Source organism: Haemorhous mexicanus, chromosome 1 (assembly GCF_027477595.1).
Source record: "Haemorhous mexicanus isolate bHaeMex1 chromosome 1, bHaeMex1.pri, whole genome shotgun sequence".
Taxonomy (NCBI): domain Eukaryota; kingdom Metazoa; phylum Chordata; class Aves; order Passeriformes; family Fringillidae; genus Haemorhous; species Haemorhous mexicanus.
In genome coordinates, this window is record NC_082341.1 from 20,587,546 (window position 1) to 20,613,108 (window position 25,563).

The 25,563-nt window shown below is 38.3% G+C and overlaps 2 protein-coding genes across 5 annotated transcripts in view; one reads left to right on the forward strand and one right to left on the reverse strand.

The window, feature by feature from the left end:
* Window positions 1-25,563, reverse strand: part of VIM (vimentin) — a 174,927-nt gene that overhangs the window by 114,419 nt on the left and 34,945 nt on the right. The gene's annotated exons all lie outside the window — the stretch shown is intronic.
* Window positions 1-25,563, forward strand: part of ST8SIA6 (ST8 alpha-N-acetyl-neuraminide alpha-2,8-sialyltransferase 6) — a 72,467-nt gene that overhangs the window by 10,397 nt on the left and 36,507 nt on the right. For all 4 annotated transcript variants that reach the window (XM_059842466.1, XM_059842474.1, XM_059842482.1 and 1 more), the window contains 5 exons: window positions 4,603-4,689; window positions 15,511-15,655; window positions 17,871-17,983; window positions 19,145-19,237; window positions 22,166-22,638. In XM_059842466.1, coding sequence (XP_059698449.1) covers window positions 4,603-4,689; window positions 15,511-15,655; window positions 17,871-17,983; window positions 19,145-19,237; window positions 22,166-22,634 — 907 coding nt within the window. In that variant the 3' untranslated portion in view covers window positions 22,635-22,638. The remainder of the gene's footprint in view (window positions 1-4,602; window positions 4,690-15,510; window positions 15,656-17,870; window positions 17,984-19,144; window positions 19,238-22,165; window positions 22,639-25,563) is intronic.

Here is a 25,563-nt window from a genome sequence, read left to right on the forward strand (position 1 = left end):
ACAAAATTAAATGATGATTTGAAAACTTATTCTGTCTTTTCTGCCCCCTCCTCACTTTTTAATTGCATTTAAAGACCTTTCACCTCTCTTTAAATCACATTTCCAGCATTTCATCTTTGCTCTTATTATTACTTCTTTATATATTTATTCTTTTTTCCCCCCTTCTTTGCAACCTCTTCTCCCATCAGTATTCCACTTCTTTCAGCAACACTATCATTGAAGTTTTTATTCTTTTGAAAAATGCTAGACCACTGTGTTACTGATGCACTGATAGTGAGAGCTGAAACATGGACTGGCAGAGGTAAAAGAATGCAGTTGACTGAAAACTTGAGTGATTAACACCAAGGGAGGGAAAAGCAGTCACTGCATTGCTTTCAAAATCCACTTGCAGCAATATAAATGCTGTTGTTTATTTCACACATTGCAAAGTTTTACAGTCTTTGGAGATGAGCTCTTCACAATTAGAACATTTTGGAGTCGAGATTGTGGGAGAAACTTTACAAAGTACAAGACCTTTATTCCATGGTTAAAGAGAAAGGGGCTGTACCATTTAATGAGGCAGAAGATTAATTGAGCAGGTAGGAAGAGAAACAGGTGCTTGGGAGAGAAAAGGAGCAAAGGATTGCTTTTTGCCATTAATATTGCAGCTATTGACCTTCACTGAGAGGAGCTGCAGGGATTTTGTTGCTTTTTCAAGGTGTGACCTGTGGGTGTGGTAAAGAAATGCTTTATATTACAGTTCTAGACTTGCAGGACATTCTGGACACTCCTGCCTCTTAAACTGGAAGGAAGAGGAAAAAAATTACTAATTTAAAACTTGTCAAATGATTTGATTGTAAGAAATGCTATGTAAGTGGGAAGTTGTTATTATTATAGCAAGAATGTGCTGGTGGTGGCAAAGAGCCTGGAGTGCTGAGTTTTGCTAGCACTTTTCCATTTTTATTCTAGAGCAAACCCTGTGTACAATCTCCTGAGGGCTTATAAAGCTGATTTTTTTTCTTTTGGTACTGTTAAAGCATCCAGAGGCAAAACAGAGCCTCCCATAATTTTGCATTTCATGCCACAGTTTTTCTTTTTATTAGTGATTTCTTGAACATAAACTGCCAAGTAGAAGTATGTCCTTTTTTCACTCCTGCTGCTCAATTTTCCTTCTAATTCAAGTACCTTTTTTACAAGCTGGTATTTAGTTTTGGTAAATAACCAGTGAGACTGCAGCTGTCTGTTCTGACATTTAACCTGTTGTGTCCATACTGTCTCTACACTTTTGTCCTTGCTGCCAAAATTTAGAAGATACTAGTACTTTGTCAATGCTTCGAATGTGCATAGTAATTCCACCTTAGCCACCACAGTTAACATAGAAGGTCACTTTTACCTGACAAATATTCTGGGGAAAAAAAAAAAAAAAAGCCTTCCAGGTGTTATTTGTCAGTCAGGCTCATATAGTATAAGTGAGTTTCTAGGACAGCAAATTATTATAATGGTTGTGGTGCAGGTGGCAGACAAAAACAGGACAAAAAGACCCCATGTTTGATTCATTCACTCTTCTCAGCACTGTAATCATTGTGTTGTCCAAGTATTTGTATAATTCAATTTACCTGAGCCTTTTTTATCTTAATAATAAAACCCTTTTAGCATCAGTGGCTCCTGGGTGACAGTGGAAATATATGCAATGTGCCAGGTCTTTAAAATTGAAGAGTGGAGAAGATGACTGTCTGGGTTACAGCAGAGTCATGAAATGATTCCCTGATAGCCTGAACTGATTTGTTTGGAGAAGTGAGTCCCCAAGCCTCCTTCAAAGCAGGAAATGCTAAAATTCGCTTTCTGAGAGGAAAACAAAGTTTTCTGGGCTGTAAACCCAGCTGCAGCAAATCCCGGAGCTTCATGTTGAGTCTTTAAAAAACTATTTCTAGGAATACTGTATGTATTGGAGTTCATTTCATAGAAACCTTTTACTGGTGTGAGCAGATGCCTTGCAGAGCTGCCACAGCTGGGAGCTGCTGTCCCCCAGGACAGCCTGCTGGGATGTCTGTGCTGGCTGTGGCACTGTGCCAGCTGGTAAAGACAAGTTCTGACAGACCAGAGTGTCCTATAAGTCACAAGAGGAGCTAAACTGGGATGCATAGGGTGAGCAGAGTTGGTGTTCTGACTTGTAAAGACCTGGAAATGGAGCTTTTCTATGTGAGCTGGTGAGCTTGGATACCTCTGAGCAAGAGCAATTCCATCCAGTAGAGACAGCTGTGGTAAAGCTGCAGTATTCTTGCTCTGTAATTGGTGTTTTTATGCTAAGTGCATTTTCTGTTTCAAGTATGAGAGGGCCCTTACAGTTTCTGACAGTGAGTGCCTATGTTTCCTATGAGGTCTCAGAACTGGGGTTATGGATTATGCTTTCATTCTTCTCCCTACCAAATGTTTCCCTGTAACTTACTAAAAAATTGTCAGCCAATGCAATTTCTTCTGAATAGATGGTAATTTCTCATTTCATTTCTGACTCTTATCTTCATCTTATCAATGTCTTTAGGCTAGAATTTGCTTTTGCTATATTTTTTTTCTCCTGGATAGTGATAGTGTAAGTAACTCTTTGTGGTCTGTTATCCTATTAATTTGTGAATTTTTTTTGTAAGTCCAAGCATCTAAGAGTGATTTCTTGTTCATATTAAGGAATGAAAACAGATGAGTTATTCAACATCAGAATTGGCTGTTTCGGTTTTGTGCTTTTATCTCACCTTCACCCCACAAACACTCCTTCCCCTGCACTCCTACTGACACTTGTCTGACCACACAGTGACTCAATTTAAGGATCAGCTTCAGCAGGAAGGTAGTTCTGTTTTCTATGGCTGCAGTTCCAAGGCTGATAACATACCAGCAGGCAGTTACCAAAAAAGGAGTGCCTTGATCCCTGTTTGTCCATTTCCATCACTCTTTGCTTATACTGGCTGTGATCTTAGATGGAATCTGTCTTATCTGGTTTAACACAATAAGAAGAAAATGTATATGCATATCTGTGTCCTTCTGGAATGTTTTTTTGCCCTGGTAGTAAAAGTGGCCTATGAAGGCATTTGACAAGTGCAAAACTTGGCAAAAGAAAAACAGGGGTGGAGTCAGGTAAGTACCCATAGTGACACAAGGCAGTTGGACTGGAAGGAGGAAGAATGTATTGCACCAGGTCACATCAGCTACAGCTGCAATGAAACTAGGTTTTTTCTTTTCCTGCTTCTTTTCCCTTTTCCTGCTTCTGCTGATTGAATTCTCTTGAGTTGTGAAGGGCTCAGTAGAATCAGTTTAGTTATAATCTTCTAGTTCCATTAAGAGTTTGCTAAGTATGGAGGATGAAATTTGTACATGTTGTCACAAGTGCAAACTTAAGCCAGAGACCAGTTTTAATGCAACATTCCTCTTAAAATTATAATTTATTTTTCCATGTGGAACTTGGACATGATTTTACTTGGGGTAGGATAAATGAGTTGCCTTTAGCAATTGCAGTACTTTTATGAAGCAAACAATCTGTTTATTTCAAATGTGGAACAGAGAGAAGGAAGCTTTCAGATAATTGACCTCTGCTGCTGCAACCACCAGAGTGTTTTTATATATTGCTTTTTATCAATTCTCATGCTCCACTTAAAAACAAGTGAAGTTTCTTGCCGTCCCAACTCTTGTAAAACTGTTCAAAATAGACACTTCTAAGTGACAGCTTCAATAAACTCATGATCATTTGGATCAACACTAAGCTATTTTTGTTAAAATAATACAAGTTAGATCTTGTAAGGAGACTTGAGTCCCATAGAATTTAAGTAATGACATCCATACCATCTTTTCTTACTATTCCACCAGTTATTTAAAGTCAGTTATTGTTTTTAAAAACCTGTATTATAATCCAGGCACAAATGGGAGAAGTAGTAACATTGAACATGAAAGCAAAAAATGTCTTAATTCTTTTGACTTGCATGTTATGAAGTATTTCATTTATGAACAAATTTAAATCTCTTGAATGGATTTTCAAGAGCAGAGAGCTTTTTGGTTAGATGTAGCAATGTAACCAAAGTTCTGGATCATGTAAAATAGCAGATTGTTTTATTTTACAGACAGTTTAGAGGAAAAATTACACCTGTAACTATAAGTCTGTTGTCTTTAGATGACTGAGCTTTGGAGACTCTATAAAGTAAGTGAAAGAAAAGGCATAAGAAATGTTATGTTTTATCTTGGCCAGCAAGAGCCACTTTTCAAAACACGTTAAGGTTTAAACCATCAAGTATGAGAGAATTATTTATATTATTTTGGAATTTTGCACTTGAGATGATTTCTAATAACTTCAAAATATTTATGGTTAGTTTTGTAAGTTTGGAACAAATGTACTTTTGAAACTTTCTGAAGTTCATTAGGACACCAGTACTAAGAAGAGATGTTTAATAGGTCATGCTAGTTAAATGAGGATAGTGCTGTTACAAATTACAAAAATAAAATAGGTCATGGAGTTCTCAAAGCAATCTATTATATATGCACCATGCACATTATTATTAATAAATGCATCATTTGAATGTTTTTAGAGACTGTTTCTAAATATACATTCATATGTATTCAAGTGTTTGATGTTGTTTCCTTTTTTAGATACTCAGAAGATTATTATCTTCACATAGTCACAAAACTGCAGAACTGCACCTGGGTAAGGAAACCAGAAGAATCTACAAAATTCAGGTAATTTTCATTATCTCATTAAGAAAAACTGTTTACCCTAGATTTTTCTAACATGCCATAAATTTAAATATTCCCTTTTAAACAGATAATTTTGTATTGCTTGTAGTAATTTCTATTAACTTTTTAATGCTGGGGCTCTTCCTGTTTGTTGGAATTTAACTGTGCAAACTGAGTAGAATAAAAGAAATACATAAGTAATTTCATCTGTCTTCACAATAATGAGCAATAAACTAACTTACGTAGAATGAATTAAAATATTCCTGGCATAAGCCCTACAGTGTTAAAAAAGTAGTGATAATGTTCTTTTGTCCATTTGAACTGGCCCTCTGATAAAAGGCTATAATGAAGCATTGTGTTCCTTACCCCAAGACTATTGCCTCTATTGCAGAAGTGCCCAAGGCACTCATTAGGTTTGTCACTGCGTGTCGTGGCCCCTGAGCATGACAGCACGTGATTCCATCTGTCCTTGTTTGGGATGGCACAGAAGGACATGCTCAGTAGGGATGGTGAGCTCTGAAAAGACTCATCTCTCATTTGGAAATCATGCTGGTTTTAAAGAACAGCTTCACTGTTCCATCCCTGTTTTCTCCAGGGAAAAAAGCTCTCTTGATTTACATTTTTACATAGATCATAATTAAAGATTCTGTCATGATTGTTAAAATAAATAAATTGACCTATCTTCCAACTCTTTGGAGTTAACTAGCATTGAGAGCTTAATATTTACATGCTCAGCATGATCCCTTTGGAAAAAGTGGTTTTGGGGTGGGGGGGACAGGGTAAAGGGTTTTGTGCACTGTAAATTGCTGTGTTTGCTGTGTAGCACAGCTGACTAATGGTCTTTCCCAAAGCTGAGGTGGGAGTACACACAGAGTTAAAGAAACTCTGTATTGACTCAGGCAGGCCTCAGCTGTGCATAGAGCTATCAGCGTGATAAGGAGCTGTAAAGCAGCCCATTCCATTTCAGAACAGACAAGTGTCTTGTACAGAGTTGACAGGAGATGAAACTGCTCTCACCTGTTCTTCATCTTGCTACATTTGGGCTTTTTCTTTTCCAATCTATTTTTTTTTTAAACTTCTCTTCCTTTCAAATGGACCAGCCACCACATTCCAGCTATTTGCTACTGCTTCTGCTGTACTGGGTGTTTGAATCAGTGGCACTGTAGACACTCCTTGGTCCAGCCTGACTTCTTCATTTATTGCTTATACAATCTCCCCTCCACTGGGCCATCTTCTAGGCCTCTGGGAATCAAGCATCCAAAACATCGTATAAGACTGGACTTTAAGTACAGGATACTTGCTGTTCCTCATGCTGTCTTTGGTTTCCAGCAAGGAGTGTGGGTAATAAGTGGTCGAGGTGGGTTATACAACCAGTGATCAAACTGGGAAAATTCAAAAGACAAAACTGTCAGATGCACGAAGCCACCAAAAAGTGTGGACTCTATGTACATTGAGGTGATCTTGCTAACTTTAATTTAGCTCATATACCAGGCAGAAAACCATCTTTTAAAATCCATGGTTCAGCACAAGCTGGACAAACTTGTTACTGAATCAACATTCAAGGGCTGTGCTGTTATGGTTTTCTTGAGTTTTAACATCCAAACTATCTGGAGTATTAGCTAGTTCATATGTACATAAGCCATGCTGCAATTCTGATGACAGTACTATGTATTCTGTTCCTGAAATTTGATCTTTTGATCTGATGTCATCAAAGATTTCCATTGACATGACTGAGGACTGATGCTTTGGTGTAGGGCATTTTTAATTATTATTTTACAAAAGATGGGTGCTTTTGCATAAGTCTTTTCTTTCTTTTTTCATTCTCAGTCTTCTCTATTGTTTTTTGGAAATCGTGTATTAAAATTTTACAGTTGTCCTTAATCCATGACCATACTGGAGATTTCCAAGGCTCTTAGCAGTTGGTCAATAGAGTCTTTAAAATAAAAAGATTTTAAAAAGAAAACCAAATTTTATTTAAAATTTGCTGGCTAAATTTCCATGCTTACAGAACTTCCAGACTTATTTATCAGACTTAGGCTTCCAACTAGCTTTAGAAGGGCACTTTAGCTGAAAAATGATGCATTAATGGAGATATGAGGGTGAAAAAGTTCTAGAGTTGTAGTTAAATAAATGAATTAATAATCAGTGGATAGTAGATATCTTCCTTTTTTTGACTTAGCCTAATGTCAGTAATAGCTGTGTAATACAAATATTTTACAGTCTGAAAATCTCATTAAGTAGGTAGATAAACACACCCATTTGCGGAAGAGGAAATTAATCTCTGAGGGGCTGTGCAGCAGAAATTGGGTACTACAGCCAGCCACCTTCAGCAGGAGGAACTTGAAGCTGTGTCACATTATTCACTTGCCAGTGCCACCAGAAATCTCCCTGCTCACAAGACTGCAGAGAAGCTGCTTGACTTCTTTTCCTGTCTGTCCATCTGTTTGATGCAGTAAATGCTTAGATGCTTCTCAGGCGCGGTGTCAAATTTATGACATCTCTCTATTATCCTGAAGTTCTGAAGAACAGGCATGCATATTTATAAGGGATTTAATGTCTTATGCTTCAGGGCATACACTAACCTCTAATTAATAAGGCTCAAGAGCAGCTTCTCCTGGGTAGTTAATTTTTCAGAGAAGTTTTCCTGTGTTTTCCTTTGCAGCTTTTGCTGCTGGCTTCCATCATGCTGCTAGTGGAGTGAAGGAATATGTGATCTAAGCTGGTTACTCCTGTGTTCCTAGAAGACAGCACTGTGTGCCAAGGAGTACACATCCATTCTCATTGTAAGCTTCTCTCCCAGCAGATCCAGGCCAAATAAAAGAGTATAAATTAGAAGTGCAGTTCACGAAAGAAATACTTGTCTTTTTATTTGGCAAAAGGGTTACAGCTGATGGCCATGTCTAGCACAAGCTATAGTGTTTTTGCCAACTTACTATTGGAGAGCAGAGTGCAGGACTCCAGGCTGATCCTCTGCTACCTGGCTCAGCTTTGTCACGCAGCTGTGCAAAATGTGTCCATTGTTGTCAGAGGGCTGCCCTTTCCCAAATGGCTCCCTCTAAAGCTGCTCTGCTCTGCTGGCTCACATACTCTTGGCTAGGTTGCTCTCTGGCGAGCTCACTGGTTCTTGACAGCTACATGATATTTACACATGCATTTCTCAAAATCAAGAAGATTAAGCAAGCAAGTACAAGCCATGATGTTCTCCTTAATACCTGTCATATTCACAGCCACTCTTTTGTCCAGACTCTGTCAGGGAACCAGTCTCCTGTCATTTCACTTATTTTAGTGTCTATAGTGGTGACATCAGCATTGTCAGACATACGCTGCCCTCAGAGGAGCGAATGCAAGTGCTTGGTTCATTGCTCTCAAAATCTAGTTAAGATTTATTGTGTTCCACAGTAGTATTTGTCAATCATTGTTAAAAGAGTGGTGTAAGTAGCATCCTGCTAACAGTATTTTTGGAGTCTTCTCCAACATTTACTTCTAGGGACATATAGAAAACTATTTTTTTATTCTGACTTATAAAATTAATCTTCTCTTGACCTTTTAAAATTTTCTTTTGTTCTTTATGGCTCTTCAACCATCTAGCATCTCCACATTATGCCTTTGTTTCTAAGCCCACCTGAATTCTTCCTCCCTTTTCAGATTTACATCAGGTCTATCTTGTTTTAGACAGAACAAGTCCTTGAATTTGTTGTCTGTAAGGGAGAAACTTTGTAGAAACTTGGAAAAGTGGGGGAAATAATCCTTAAAGGTCTAGGGAAAAAAAACTGTGCTTGGTAGCTTCCTCTGCAAAGGATCTTCTAGCTACAGTCAGCAGAGTCTCAAGTTCCCTAGGTAACCTGAATATTAATTATTATATCAGTATTCTTCAAAGGTTTTCCGCTTTAAAGAAATATTTAATTACTGCAACAAATTACAGAGCCCAGCTAAGTGCAAGCTGCAGTTGTATTTTACACCTCCACATCTCTCTGCTTTACAGACTTTTAAGCTTAATTTACTCTCATTTGGGCTATACACCGATGGTATCAAATAATCTGCAGGTTTTCAAAATAGTTGTGACTCCAGCTTTTGCAGAAAGCTACAAAATATTTAAAACAGGCCTCAAAATGGGGGGAGAAAGGCTGAGCAGATGCTGTGTTTCAGAGAAGCCTCTGAGCATTGTATTTCTGGGCTACCTGAGCTTGAAGCTTATCAGAGCAGTGCAATAGCACTTCAGGAGTGGCATCACACTGAAATAGTGAGCTATGGGTACTGGGCCCTCTCCCCATGGAAAGAGCATTCCAGAAAAACCTTATTTGCATCACATAATGAAGAGAGAAGGATATTCCTAGGTGTAAAACATAGTTTTAAAATTCCTGATGTTACGCTGCATTTAGCTGGCAGAATGCTGCCCTCAACCAAAATATTTTAATTTTTTTTCAAGGAACATTACTACTTTAAAAAAAGAACATGTCTTTTTGAAAAGAAGAGATAAAAGATCCACCATATTCCATGTCCTGTTATTTTCCCTCTTCATTTTTATTCCACTTGACCTCTATTACCCTTTTCCCACGTTAATATCTCTTCTCAAAAGTGTGTGTTAAACATTCATGCAGATTATGGAATACCACTTCTTGAAGAGATTAGTTTTGTTGCAAACTACACGCTAACCCATATATCAGTATTGCTTATCACATCTGTGTACTGCAGTGAACCCCAGCTGAAACACAAATAAAACACACTGCAAGGTCAATTTATGCTTATATAAGCTCTCATCACTACATAATCAATAGCTTTTCTAACACTAAACAGATCAATATTTCTGGTGTAATCTCTGAAATCTTCCAGTTTACAGGAAAGTACACAGAACTCAGACTGCAGAGAGATTAAAAGTACATTTGCTGCACAGATTTAATAGATGATATGTAAAATAATGAATATATATTCAAAGTCATTTTGAATGTCTCCTATTTCAGGAGAGAAAAAGATGGGTGGAGGGATAGTAATTAGTGACAGTTTGAAGCAAGGCTTGACTCTTTTAATTGGTCTACAGACTATTATATACTTTTCTAAAGGATGGAGGATTCCTATAAGTAGAATCTAATTTTGGATTAGTCTGAGCTAATTATGTCTTCATGGCAGATTCTTTAAATAGTCTTTGGTTTGAAAATTTCATTACACTTTTTACATATTCAGCCTTGATTTCAGATTCAATCCTTTTGGCTTTCTTTGTCTTCAACATTTATGATGCTACTTCATTTGTAGGCAATTCAATGGCCTTCAGTGTAGCATTTCCCTTCAACATGTTCTGCTTCAGATATCAGATTTAACCACTTTTTGCCTAATTTTGGAATATTTCATAATATGCCTCATTGCGCTTTGGTTGACACATTGACGTGGATTGATAAGAGCCTGGAGAAACCTGTGTCATTGTCTAGAGCCCCTAGTGCATTACAATAAGATAATTGCTTGCTCATTATAAAATATTACAGCAATTGACATAGATAAAAATTTGTCTTCCTGTTAGTAATTGTGCCCTTGAAATTTTGCTGTTACATAGTGGAATTTTTGTGGGTTCTTCTACTGTCACAACAGTCCCTGCAACATGAAACCTTTAAGTCCTTGATGTCTTCACGTGTACAGCACAATAACTCACATGAACTAATGATTAGAAAGATCCAAGCTAGGTAAACTATTAAAACAAACCTAAGAAAACTTTTTCTGGTTTTTAGTAATCTGTGGACTTTTGTTGCTTAAATGTCTTGCTCTTTGTTCAGATGACCTTACGAGCTGTGCTGGGATGTCCACTTAGCTCACAGGAGTTACTGCTTTAAATATTTGCTAGTTTTAATTTGTGTTTGGTTCTCTTTTATGTGATTTTTATTTTTTGTGTCTAGGGTAATTGAAAATCCGCAGGGAGATACGTCTGTGTAAGCATTGCTGGTGTCAATAATGTGCAGGTGCTTTATAACAGGACTGATATTATACTGTTTCTCCAAAAAAACATTCACTGTATGGATGTTTGTAAATGGTGACTTAAAATCAAAGAGATTTACATCATTACTGTAAAAAGTTTGTCCTCATCACTATTAAAATATTCCAGCTGTTGAAATTTTGCACCTTTCCTAGGCAACTTCTTTTAGTGTGTTTCCTAATACTGAACTTAAGCTTGCTTTAGAGCAAATTAAAATTGTTTTCCTCACCCTTCCCACCATGGCCTTAAAGGACAGTTAGAGCATCTTTTATTTTAACAATGTTTTGAATATTTTGATACTTTGGCAGCGTCTGTCTCCGTCCATTTTTCTCCATCTCCCACCCCAGCTTAGTCCAATGCATAACAACAGTGAAACACTTCACACTGTTCTCAGCAATGACAAATGCCCTCAGGCCACAGATCTACAGGCATTGGTGTCATACTGAAGCATTTACAATGGAAGAAGTTTGGTGGAATGGGAAATTTTTAAACTCTGCAGAAGCTTTTTACATAAAGACAAATTTCACACTCATTATAGATTCTTCCAATATCACTCAGAGTAAGGGCAGTGCTGGCTTTTGAACCAGCTGGGAGAGTCTGCTAAGCCTTGACTAGCCATTGGTTGTTTTAGCCCAGATTGGTCCACCCTGAATTGTTGAAGATGTTGAGATGTTTGCAGTATCTTCTGGATGTGTGCACACTGTGACTTGTCAGCAGGCATGTCCAGCTTGTACAGAAGGCCTGAATCAGCTAAAATGCATCTTTCAGCCACAAAGGAGAAAATTCAGTGAAATTGTATGCTGAGCAACAAAACATATTCTTCAGTGCAACTATGTTTGACTCTACATTGTCTAATGTGATCAAAACTTCCCAGACAAATGCAGCACACCCCTCCACTTAGGTTATTGACTAAGGTCCTGACTGTACTTACTTGGTCCTATGAGAGATGCATTATCACTCAAAATGGTGCAGTCTTTTATCAGGTTCTGATTTTGTTCCTCACTTATTACAAGTGACTGTTCTAGATAATGCAATCAAATCCCTTTCTGCTCATCTTGGCATAAGATATATCTCTGTTTGGAGTTATGCCTCAGGATTTAAAAATAATTCTTAGATATCACTCAGCTTCCAAATCCTTGCAGGAGAAATGTTGGAGGAAAAGGCTTCTCCAAATAAGAAACTGTCAGTAATAACCTCTGCTACAGAGGAGATATTTTCCAAAACTAGTGCCCTACAAAACTTGGGTACTTTGACTCAAGCATCACCTTCAGTCTGCACTTGTTGTGCATGACTGGATCATAAGCACCCTTTGTTCTAGGGCAAGCCCACAGTCTCTGATAAAAGCTGAACTTAAACCTTCTTACTGTAAGCTTCATTCATGTTCTGAATTTTATGAGATGGATGATCAACCTGTATAGAAGCATCCTATCTTCCAAGAGCTGCTTCCATATCTCAGGGTTTTCTCCCAGTCAGTCAGAACAGACAATGTGTATCACTTTCTAGTCCAAAAAACCAAAAGTTACTTCTGTCTGGTGCTGTTATGATTTGACCCTTGTTTTTTATACCACTGTCTTAAGTGTCCCTCTCCCCATGTGGCATGATAGATAAGTTAAAATGTTGTCTTGGCTTTGCAACACCTCACATGGGGTCCCTGTAGGATACATGTGTTAGTCTTATGAACAAATGCTCTTCAGTGAGTCCTCACCTCCTGACAGACCACATATGAATGACATTAATACTCTGGTGAAATTGCAGTAGTAGATTGCTTGAACTGCCCAGTCTCTACCCCTTCCTCATTGTTTGCTGTCAGTTGTAGATTACCACGTGTCAGAGCTTGTACAAAATCCTGTGTGAGCAGATTGCTGAATACACTGCCATGGGTATTGCTGTCTTCAGGCTACGTGCATTCCCACTGAAGCTCTGTACAGGGATGCTTGAGCACAGTGGGATTCTCTGTCATAATTTGATCTAAGTAAAATGTTTCTGTTGTTACCACCAAATTTTTACATGGATGCTCTAAGAATGTTTGTCATTACTCAGTATGTATTCTCTTGTTCTTACTGTGTTTGTGGACTAGCTTGACTCTGTTTCTCTGTTTTACTTTCTCAGTGAATCCATAATATTAATTTAAACTATACTTTCTTATTAATTCTGGTATCTGGTTTTCTTCCACACTGTTTCTGCTTTTATTGAAGCACTTGTTCTTGTGGAATGAGTAATAAAAAGCAAAAACATGTCATCTCTATTAATGAATGGGATCTGTTATCAGTTTGCTTTTCAGAGTCTGGTAGGCATCAACAAAAAAGCTGTTTTACTAAATTTGGCAGGAATATTCTGGCATTATTTCTTCTCCTCCGAATGTCCAGTGGTTGACACAGGTAATGTTTAGTCCTGCTTCATTTAGCTTCAAGGAAATAAGCAAGGAAATCAACATCAAAGGTTATGTGATTCCTCATTTCCATGTGAGTGCCAGGGAGCAGTGAAGGACAGCTGCTTCCTCAGGGACAGGGTGTGGGATCCCAACACAGTAACCTGGCCAGCAGAGCAGAAACTGGTAGCTGGGCTCATCCCACCCCTAGCCAGGAGCAGGGCAGCCCTACCCCAGGCATGGGCACCTCCCTGGGAACAGGATGGATGCAACTGGAGACTGGCCCTGCTGTGGTCTTGCTGGGGCAGTGACTGATGGCTCTGGAAGATTGAAATAGGGTCTTGGACCCTAGGCAGGATAGGGGCAGCTCCAGGGTGCTGGACAGTAGTGGGGCTTGCTCGTGTCCGCAGGACCTGACAGTGAGATCTGAATCCTCTGACTGCTACAGTATTTATTAAGACTCGAATGAGCTGGTTATAGCAAAAAGTGACAAGAAAGAAAAGCAAGTATGCTCCAGTCAAAAACCACTGGTTCAATAATGTCCAGTGTTCCCAGACACCATCATTTGACTCTACTGCCTTACTGCACCCTTTTTACTTTGCCATATATTTAAAGTAGGATACTATATACACACAGAGTTGTTCTCACCGTTGGTTGTCTCCTGACCGTAGAGCATAGTCACAGTTCCCTCCACAGCCTTGGACCTCATGGTTCTCATTAGCCACAGATCTTCCCTGCCCCTTAAGGTTTTGAGCAGGGCAGTGGGAATCACTATGTTTGGGAAGTGGAGTCAAATGCAGCTTATGGAAATCTGAACCCTACTGGTTCCTCTCTCAGGAGTGACATTTCCTGGTTACTGTCTTAGTGCGGTTGTTTCAGATCTGTGCCATCCCAGCACTCAGCTTTTCCCAGTGTCCCTCACTCATCTGGGAACCTTGCCTTGGAGAAGTTTGAGAACTCAGTATTCAAAATGTGTTAATATATACCAGTAAGTCATCTGACAACTGAAGTGGTCCTTCCTTCATTCCTTCCTTCCTTCCTTCCTTGCTCAAACCAACCTTCCCAAGTTCCCCCCCCCCCCATTTTGACCATTTTTTCAAGAGAAGTGAGATTGAGAGTTATCCCAGACCTGTTCATTCTTTTCCCTGTCTTCCAGGAAACATAATATTTAGGTTCTTCTGTGTGCTGGACTATGCTTCAGTTACATCAAAAACATTAAATTATTATTATTTATAACATTTTATAATATTTATAATAATAATTAGTATTTTATTTTTGTTATTGTTGTATTTTCTCTGTCTACACTGTTGATAAAGTGAAATGAAGCAACTTCTCTTAGCTGTGTCTTATGCCATTAAAGTCAGCTCAATTGCAGGCAGAATTTGGCTTCTAATATTTAACTAGTTTCAACAATTTGTTTTACTTTACACATTGAAATAGTATGAAATAAAACTTTTCTATTCTTTTGGCTCTAATGGTAATTTTTTTTCTTCTCAATTAACCTTCAGTATGGTATTTTCAAAATTCTGGGAAATTCTGTTAAAAAAGTATTTTCTCTGAATTGTTAGTACTTCTCTCAGTATCTCACCTAATGAGAAAGCTGTGTCCTAGCAATTGCAAAAATGTCTGTCCAAGAATATTTCAGCCTTACAGCCTGAAAATCAGATCCCGTGGCAGCAGAGAGGACATTGTTGCCTATACCAAAATGAATTATAGTGTTTTGGGTCTGATTTCAAAGGTCTGATAGGGAATTTAGGTTAATTTCATTTCACTGTTAATAATGTAGAATGTTTGCACACATAATATTTTTATAAGTTTGGAGGTAACAGGAATTGTAAGATGAGTGGTAAGAGTGAATCCCTTCCATTTTTTTTTATTTAAGGACTTCTTCGTGTTTTGGGAAGCAGCTAGGCTATCTGTCTAGCACATCTGCCTTCTTTATGTGCAAATTGTGATGTAATTTATTTAATGCCTGTGGTACTGTGCACAGGAAAGTTGTGATGAACAGTTGCAGAAATTAATTATTAATTAATTGGCTTGTAACCATCTAGATGTTCACTAAGTACCACTGTCAGTACCTTCCATCTCTCTCTTTTATTTCCTTTTTTTTTTCCTTCTTCAGCCTTCTAGTTTCTTACAATCACTTGTTCAATATTGGTGAAAATCACATTTTTAATTCTTTGGGGACTGAAGTCTCTCAGTGTTTCTATATTAATCTTAGCAATTAATAATACTGAGGAGATTGATTACAACTTTTTCTCAGCAGGAAAAGGAGACCAAGAGGTAAAAAAAGTTATCAGTTCTTGCTCTGATTAGTTTCTGAACATTTGCTGTGAAAATGGACTTGCATAGCAAAGCAAGTCAAAGGAAATGACATCATAGAATGCTAATATAGCCTTTTGTTGCTAGTTAATTCAAACTGGTGTTCATTGATCCGGTTCTCTAGCACTGCCTTTCTACTTATTTGCCTCTCTTTGAGCAGATTTTGTGTGTTTTGCAGGTCAGAATTAGCTTCCTGCTGTGATGCTGTTCACAATTTTATTGCTTCTCAAAACAACAGCCCACTGGGAAGTAACATGAGTTACGAAGTGGACAGTAAAAAGACTATCCTCATTACAGAGGACATTTTTAAGATGCTGCCTGTGGTAAGAACTGTATATTTTTCATGTTATTATAATCCCAGTTTATGTATTTTGGGTTAGTAATTGAGATACCATGATTCCTCTGGAAGAGACCTGTCAGCCCCTGTATGCACTTTATTCACCTTGCAAGGTGGTTTTTTTTTCCCTCTTCCTCTGCAGTGGTAGAGACATTTACAGATATCATAGATCAGAGATTGGAGGTAGAGTTGCTACAGAACACTGGCTTGGCAGCCCGTTGAATTCAGGAGCAAATACTCTGAAAATGTTCACCTTGCTTTTATCATTCCCGTTTTTAAAGGCATTTCAATCTGGAAGAACGTTTCATATTCTTCATATGCCCATGCCATTTCCAGTGCAGGCTTGGGCATGTGAGTTATGAAGATATTTTGGTGGTAAACCTGATACAGAATAGCATAGAACATCAGGGAGAAGAACAGAGAAATTTCAGTTGGAAGGGACCCACAATGATCGTAACTGCCTGATCAATTCAGGGCTGACCAAGTTAAAGCATGTTATTAAGGACATGGTCTAAATGCCTCTTAAACACTGACCCCTGGGGACATCAACCTTTAGGAAGCCTGTTCCAGCAACTGACCATACTTTTGGTAAAGAAATGCTGCCTAATATACAGTCTAAACTTACCCTGGTGCAGCTTGGAACCATTCTGATATGTCCTGTCACTGGATGCAATGGAAAAGAGATCAGCACCTTCCTCTCCTCTTCTCTTCCTCAGAAAGCAGTGAGATTACCTGTTCTTTTCTCCAAACTATATAAGTCCAAAGCTCTCAGTCACTCTTCATAGGACATTCCTTCCAGCCCTTTCATTAGCTTTGTTACCTGCTGGGGGAGGGTGTTTGCAGCAAGAAGCACAGGTAGAGAAAAAGAATCGGATTTTGTACCTCAGGATTAGAGTAGACATACAAGATCTTGAGACTAGACAAAGAGTTTGTATTTGGTTTCTTGAAGCTAAGGGCGTATGGGAGCCCTCTTACCCATCTCTGGCATTCTTGATTTGTGAGATCCCAGCTACGATGAGTCTAGTTCTTCCTAACACTGCTGTGAATCAGTGACTTCATTGCAATAGAGGTTATAGTAATTCCAAATTTAAGCTGGAGAAATGAAAAAGTAGTATGCTTTATGTGCACATACACATGCTAAGGTAGCCAGAATTGCTTGGCCTTTGTGTTCTCCTACCATCCTTTCAGAATTAAACAAAATATTTGAACATGGTGTTCTGTAATATATTGCCAGGCAAATATGATATTTGCCACTTTCCTCACACTTTTTGCCTTGTTCGTAACAGTGTCGCTTCCTGCTTCTCTTTGGGCAAGCTGATGAGAGAAGAAAGAAGGATAATACTTTCCATAAGCAAGTTTTGACTTTTACAACTGGATTTAATTTCTGCACTCAAAATATCCCAGCTGCTGGGCTCTGGTAAATGTCAGTGCTCCCACAGCAGAAGATGTTGAGCAAGATGTATGAAAAGTTTCTGAGACTGGGATAACAGCCAGCTATATTAACGTCAGCCTAGATAGCCAACAATTTGCATTAATTTTCTAGGTTGTGAACTGTGCTGATTCTCAAGTGGATGCACTTAGCTCCCACTCAGCTTCCCCACTTCAAGACAGCAAGCTGTAACAAGAAGGGGAGCAGAGAGGGTGAACAGCCAGGAACAGTAACCTCTTCTGTGAGGCCTCACATTCACAAAGAGTTAAGCCAGGGCACATCATTATCCTTTACAGCATCTTCAGGTTTCCCTAAATTCATTATTCTACTTCAAATGTAATTGTGTGAGGACAAAAGTGAGAAGAATTTACAAAGTTACCTTCTGTTACCTGAGAAGGTAAATTACTATATGACAACCCCCAGTCTGTTACAGTGCAAAGGAAAATGGCTAACTTTAAACTATCTTCAGTATAAATTAGTTCCTTACTTTGTCAAGGTTGCAGTCCACTACTAGATAGTTTAGGGTTGAATGTATTTAAAATGTACCCAGTTTTAACAATCCAGTGTTACTCTCTCAAAGTTCTGATAGCAGAAGTTACAGTTGTCTGTCTGTTGGTGTCTGCTTTTGGCTCTTAGCTGCCCAGGTTTGGCAATCCTGTCTGCTAAATAGTGAATGCTTTTACTGGGATTTACCAGCTTAAACCTGCAAGAGCAAATAGACACAAAGAAACAATCAAACGCTTATTGTCTGCATCTTTTTATTTGTTTGCAGTCCTCTCCTCTTTCAGTCTATCCCTTCAAAAACTGTGCTGTGGTTGGAAATGGAGGCATTCTGAAAAATTCCAGCTGTGGAGCTGAAATCGATAGTTCTGACTTTGTGTTCAGGTAAGAGCTGCTTCATTTTCCTGAAGTGTGTCCAACATTCTAAAAACTTGGCAGGATTGGAAGTGTGCCAATGCCAGTTTGTAGCAATGAGGAAGAATCTTGACAATTCATTATTTTTGCCTCTTTAAGGATACTTCTGCTTTGTAGTTTTCAGAATGCTGCTTTCTAATTAAAGAGCATGCTGGATGATACATGTATAATATGGGATTGCTAAATTACCTTGCAGTTATGTGAAATGTGATTATCTGACAGCCTGACATTTCTGGTCATTTAACATCCTTTAAGAGACTGGTATTAAATGTCACATGTGTATCTCTGGCTTAACAAAGCATTTACTTAGCCATAGTTTGGCTCACCCATGTAGCTACCTAATTGCCCCAATATTTGTTTCATCTGTTACTCATTTAAAAAATTAAGCATTTATTTACGTGGTGTTTTTAATCTCCCTGGATAGACTGGGAGAAAACAAGGGACACTCAGAGTGTAATTTTGCCTGCATCTCAGTATGTGACTCACCATTTGTAGTTCATGCAAAGAAACAGAGCAACAGAAGAAAGGTTCTTTTCTCAGTGATGTCCAATCACACAGCGTGCTGGATTTCATTTCCTTTTCTTATTTTTTCCTAAAATTTGGGCTTTTGAAAAGCTAAAAAAAAAAAAAAAAAGTCCTTCCAGTTAGATAACTGTTTTAATAAAAATGGGAAGTCTCTGTACTAAGATGCTAAACTTACTGAGTGCCTGAATTTAAGAAAATGCTTTCTTTACATTTTACAGAAATCACTGTTTCTGTGATAGGGCAAGTTATGCTGTTGTTAGAAGACACAGTAGAAGACTTTCTGCAGAAATGCATTGTTTAGCAAGAGGGGCAATATTTGCTAGCAGCCAGCATAGGGCATTCATAGACTCCTGAGATTTTGACTGTGCTCCTGGTTTTTGAAACGCTTTATGAAAATGAGCTCTCTGTGCCCTATTTTAACCATCTGTACAGTAGATTAAATATCTTTACTAGTAGTGCTGTAAGCCTTATTTAATATTTGTAAAGTGCTTAGACATCCCTGGGAGCTGATGTGAAAGTGTCATTGCACCAGAGAGGAATTTGCAAATAGTAACTGTAAATCATTTCTGGTGCACATCTGTTTAAGCAAATGTTTCTCAATTTCAGGTGTAACCTCCCTCCAACCACAGGAAACATTAGCAAAGATGTTGGCAATAAAACAAACCTCGTGACTGTTAATCCGAGTATCATAGCTCAGAAGTGAGTACTACTGCAAATCTGTTTCTGTGCAATGGTGTGTAATTGTTTGACATGATTTAGATTTTCATGGAAATCCATTGGGATACCAGCATAGAGAGCAGTGCATGTAGATTACTTCATTAAGCCTTAGTTTCCGTGTAAACTATCTACTAGTCTAAATGGAAATCTTCTAAACCTGGCCTTTTTTGTAGCATAAAGGAGTCAGCAATACCCAGATTAGCAAAATACCTTGGCTGATACTAGTCAGCAATTTATGGCAGGGTAAAATTGGTGATTGTAAGCCCAAGCCTCTTCTTTTTCCTCCATGACCCTCATGACCCCAAGCGTTTAGAAAGGAATTGTAATCATAAATCAGGAAAGGCTAGAAATGTGTGTCTGACTCTATCAGCAGGACTGTGAGCATGTGTTCTTAGGTAATGTGCTTGGAGGCTCTTCTGCTGAAGGCTGTTTCCTGAATGAAGGCCCAGCTTCAGTAATCCATTTCTTCAGTCCATACGAAAGCTGTTCGCTCACACACTTTTTTCTCAGCAGAGGTGGGGTTTTTTTCACCTTCTTGATGAAAAGAAAATCTAATAAGGCCAGCCTGACTAATCTGACATCTTCAGCAGGCTGGAACTGCAGCTTATCTATGAAAAGGACTGCTGTGCCATGTTATTTACTGCTGGCTAATCTCACTGTATTTTATTGTCTGTTATAACTGTATTGTCAAAAAGACAACATAAGGAAAAGCTTTTTTTTTTTTTTTTCTTCATTGAAAGGAAGAAGGGAAAAGTACAGTGAGTACATAGATATTAATAACAGGCATTTTTCATTGATTCAGGGATAGAACTTCATTTTTTGCAATGAGTACTAACTGTGTTAATGCTTACCCAAACCTTTTTGACTTTAATGAAGATTAATTATTGCTTCTCCAAAACTAGATTTAGCTCATTGATATTAGTGGGGCTGCACAGGGATATGAGGAAGGAAAATTGTCCAATGACTCAGCAACCTTTGTGACTTCTGACCTGATCCACAATTTTTCTGGGCTTAATCAAAGTGTTCTCCCACAGCTGCACTCATTTTTTGGCCAAATCAAGTCACACTAGGGTTAATAGGAGTTAAACTAAAGAAAATGGGAGATAAGCCGGTGGGAGGATTAAGTAAGAGTACAAGAGGACTTTATGATTTTAAAAAAGTACTTATTTAAATATTCAGAGGAAACTGCAAATGCTTTTGAAGAAGCAGGAGGAAGCAGCCTGGTACTATTTAGCAGAACCAAGTTTGTTTCCTCTCTCAGAAGACCTATTCTGACATTATTACCTGTAATTTCTAATTCTTTGTTTGCATACTGGCTTAGTCTGATGTTATTATTGTTAAAGTTAATCAGCTTTTGAATTGTGTTTGTCGGGGTGTAAAATGTAGGTGAACTCTCTTGCAGAAAAGCATAGCTCTTATGTGTCCTAATTAAACTGGCCTACACTTCTTACAGTGGCTGAGCTGGAAAGGAGATTGAGACACTGTTGAATTGTCCAGGTTTCTAGCTAAGGAAGAGTAGAGATTTGAATTCTGCCCTGGAGGCTTAGTATTTTACAGAGAGTAAAAACAGAGAAAATTCTTGTAGCAGAGGCCAGAAATTCACCCTTCAACCACTTTTCCTAGACATAGGTTCAGGCATTTCTTGCTTGTTTTGGCTGTGTGACTCCTGCATGCACATAGGTTCAGGGTCAAAAGGAGGGTCTGAGTCCCTCTCATTCATTTTGTTTCAGAGTCTGGTGGTAATGGCACTTTTCTGGGAATTAGAAGCTGTAAGTTTAAACCCCTTCAGGTTGAGAAAGGGTGTATCATATCACTCCTTGCACTAGTTGTGCAAGAGGTAACTCTTCCACGAATGCTTTTAGTGGAAATGGTGGGGGCTGCTGTCCTCTGTTTCAAAGTGCTGCATGAAAAGAGGGTTTGAACCTACTCAAGTTATGAAGGGAAAAGAAACCAATTTTTCCAGCTTCTGCTGGAGTAGTTTGTAAAAAGTGGACTCTAATAGCCTTTGAAAGGTGAAAATACTCTCCTCAAATAGACAACTGCCTACAAAAGAGGACTCAGTCCTTTGATTCCCAAAAGGGGTAGAAGCTCCATATGTTTAGGTGATTTAGAAAATTCAGATCTATAGAGGACATGAGTTGAGTGACCCCCTTGCATGCATCACTTCTCAGATAACTTGCGAATTTCACTAGTCAGTATTTGGGAGCACAGAATTATGCAGTGGTGAGGGCTAAGACTCTTTGCTCTTTGTTGGTGACTGAAAGCATCCAAGAATAAATCCTCGTCATTTGTGAAGTTAAAGCTCTAAGTCTTTATAGATCTCCATGTGTTCCCTTTGTTGTTGAAGGACATAAACAGGAATGCCTATATTTTTAACTATTTTAAAAGCATATCCTGCACTTGAGCACACACTAATCTTTAACACTCCAAGACTGCTCACATGCATCCTTGGATTTCCACACAGGGCAGACATAGAGATTTTGAAGAGAGATTTTTGTATACCTGTTGATATAAGAAATAAGTTTCACAAATGCATATGGTATATATTGTAGTGCATGTAATTTTAAACAGAGAAAGTATGAGCACAATATTTTTTTGCATTCTTCCTAATTTCTTGAATTGATCAATTCTGTAAACACATCCTAGTCTCATTAGCAGTGGATTTGGTCTGCTTCAGTATCTCCTGTGTTGCCACTTCAATCCTATGTAGTGTGTTCTTACTATACAACAGTCAGATTTTCATAACTGCACATATGACAGCATATAATAGGGTGGTATGAATTTGCAGCGTAGACAGGCTGAACTGCTGCAGCAGAGTTCATAACAACTTAGCAAGTGCAATTGTGCTTTTCTGGTCTGTAATGTTTGTGTCAATACTACATTCCATTCCTAAAATTTTGTACTTTTCAGATACAACAAGCTAAATGAAAAGAAGACAGAATTTTTGGAAAACATTGCAGTCTATGGAGATGCTTTTCTGTTACTGCCAGCATTTTCCTTCAGAAGCAACACAGCCACTTCTTTTAAAGTATACCACACTCTGAAAGAGTTCAAAGCAGCCCAAAAGGCAATATTTTTTCACCCTACTTATCTGAAAAGCCTTGCCCAGTTCTGGAGAACTAAGGGTGTGAAGGCCTACCGGTTATCATCTGGTTTTATGATCACGAGTGCTGCTCTTGAGCTGTGTGAGAATGTGAAGCTCTATGGCTTTTGGCCTTTCTCAAAATCCACAGAGAAGATGCCAATCAGCCACCACTATTATGACAACCAGCTGCCTAAACCGGGTTTCCATGCAATGCCCAAAGAATACAACCAGATCCTTCAGCTTCATGGCAAAGGCATTTTGAAGTTGCAGTTTGGTAAATGTGAATCGGACTAAAAAGGTAGGTCCCAGTTCTTACCACATGAAATGTCTTTATTTCACTAATGTGCCAAGGGAAAACTAATTTTACGAAGTGTGAATGTTCTTCCTTAGAGAAACATTTCTACCTTACTCTCAATGAAAGTTGTATTTCCAAATAAGTGAAAGATTGAATCTTTCTTAATAAATATGTGTCACAGAGTTGAGAAATGTTTTCCAATTGTGCATGTTAGAAGGGGAGCATAGCTAAGTACAAATTATCCCCATAAATCATAGTCTATCAGAAGTGTCTCCTTATCTCAGATACATGTCTCTGCCAACTTTGGTTTGGTATCAGTTCCCAGGTACCAGCCTCTTTTAAGAATTGCTTTATTTATCACACATTGTGATCTTCAGAGATGCCTAATCCTGGCCCAGCCTTTCCATGTGTATAGAGAGAGCAGAGTAAGGATGGGGACTGTTCCATGAAGGGGAAGCATGCATCTCTTGCCTTGTTGCCTCTTGTGAAAGGGTAGAGATTGGAGCAGTGTGTGCTCACAGCCCAGGGCTGCGGAGCAGCTTTTGGACAGCAATGAGAGAGCTGCCATACACTACAGCAGATCTTGCTGAGCATTTTACCTAGAGGCAGCTCAGAATCTGGGAGTTACAAATATAGGATGAAGTGTCATTCCTTTTCCTCTGTTCTATCTGTCCCAACCCCTTGGACCTCTACCTTCTGTGTATTACCTCAGAGAAATGCAGCACAGTCTGGCCTCTGATCTTGAGCCAATTTACTGTGTACACACTGGAGAAAAGATTTTTCTGCATGTTTTCAATCTTGATTTGCCCTATTGACAAAGTAGGACCAATTTGTATAAATGCTTCTTCATCTTTTAAGTTCAGAAATTCCTGAGCTCACAATACTGTTCTCAGAGTCTCCTTTCACAGACCTCTATTTTTCCAAGGGGTCCAAGTTATTATAATAGTAAGTGAAGTGTACAGTAGAACTGCCATTGTATACTATATAATTTAATTGGACTGATGTAATCTCATGACTGTATTACTCAAGTTAAATAAGTAGCATCATCTTGTTCAAGCCAGAGATTTCAAGCTTAAAAGCTAAGGGCGCTTTTCTTCTGGCTGGGTTCTGAAATGTATTTGAAAATATCCTTTTTTGATATTTAGAAAACATGTTGTCAAAGATATGTTCACACTTACTTTATCATCAGAGAATGCTAAGTTTTAAAATAGCAGATTGTTAGTACCAGGAAGGCACAATTTTATTCAGTTTCAAGGGGTTTTTTAAGAAATAGAAAAATAAATAGCTTTCAGATTATTAAAATAATATCAAACCTGTGAGAAGGGACCTAGTATCCATATAGGGAATCCATTCTCCTTGTCCATGGCAGGAGATTGCCTAGGAGGAATTCAATTGTATATATATGCACTTTCATTTTTTGCTTGTAAAAGGTTGCAGCATATTGGAACAGTTAACAAATACATAATGTATTTTTTCTTAGTGGTTATGCTGTTTATATGCAGCAGTTTCCATTGTATTTGTTATTCCTATAATATAAATCATTGGAGAAATACTGTGTATTTTTAATTGTAGTAACTACATGAGCTAAGAAAATGAAAGCCAGCTCCTTAGAAATATTTACTCTAGAGAGAAGAAGATAGAAGCCACAAAAATTTTTAAGTATCTCTATGTGTTAATTAAATGCTGTCCATGTTTGACAGAGTGAAAACCACTTGTGGCCAAATTGCCAAATAAGCTGTAAAGAAAGAAAAAAAAAACACAGGAAGAATAAGTTGTGCTGCCCTATTTACACTTATATTTTCAAAGAGAAAACGAAATAAATGCTTTCAGTATGAGCTACCATTCTGCTAGTATTAGCACCTATTATAGATAATTGAAATTCTATAATGAATATATTTTACTGAAGATGAACCTTTTCTAGAAATTCTGAACCTTTTCTAAAAATTCAGCAATCTCCTTTCTCTTTTCAGTTGCCATTTTATGTTCTTCTCCATGCTCTGTGTTCTCTTAGTGGGTAGCTGTAGGTTCCTTACACAAGTGGGTGCCCACAGAAGGCTCAGGCAGAACCACATTCCTGGGACACAAAAGTTTGCTGCTGTAAATGAGAAGTGAAGGAAGCTTCTCTGCTGGGAGCACCCATAAGGAGAGTATAATGGCATCCCAGTGAATCATTTTTGGCAATGTTGCTCCTAAACACCATCCTTGCCAGTGGAATTTTTTTTTCCCTTAATATCCTCTCCTGTACCTTTATGATTAGGCTCAACAGACATGTACAGGTCGTGACTAAAGTCAGTGCCCACCTATCACAGGGGGTCAAGCAGAAAATGCAGCAACAGCAAAATCTTGAAATACAATTAATGGTCTTTATTATTTTGTATTAGATTGCCAAATAATTTTTGCTATGCAGCTGAAGGAAGTCTTATTTGTTCATTGGTTTAACACGATAAGGGCATGTCATTAGCTTCAAGTAAATGTAGGTTCAAGGAGGGGAAATGACCTAATTCATATTTAAAAATAGAAGAAAAATGTGATTAGAAAAATTGTCAGATGATAAATTAATCAGACTGGCATAAATTTGATTGCCCAGAAGCCTGGTTAAAATGCAAATTTTGTCTGATCGAAAATCCATCAGGTTTTCTGATTGCTAGGAAAAGACAGCAGGGCAGATGAGTATGTGTTGCTTTGACATACAAACAGTAACTTTAAGCATCTGCTCAGAGGAGTCAGTCAACACAAAAAAAAAAAAAAAAAAAACCACAGAAAGAAAGAATGAAACTGAGAATGAAACTTCCGAGCTGGGGAAGAAAATAATGCTTAATTGTCTGAGCAGAAGGACTGAGGGAGGAGGGCTTGAGAAGAGGTGTGCAGGGGGTTAGGAGGTAAGAACTGCGGAACTCTCCTCTGCATATCTTACCTGGAAAGTTAAAA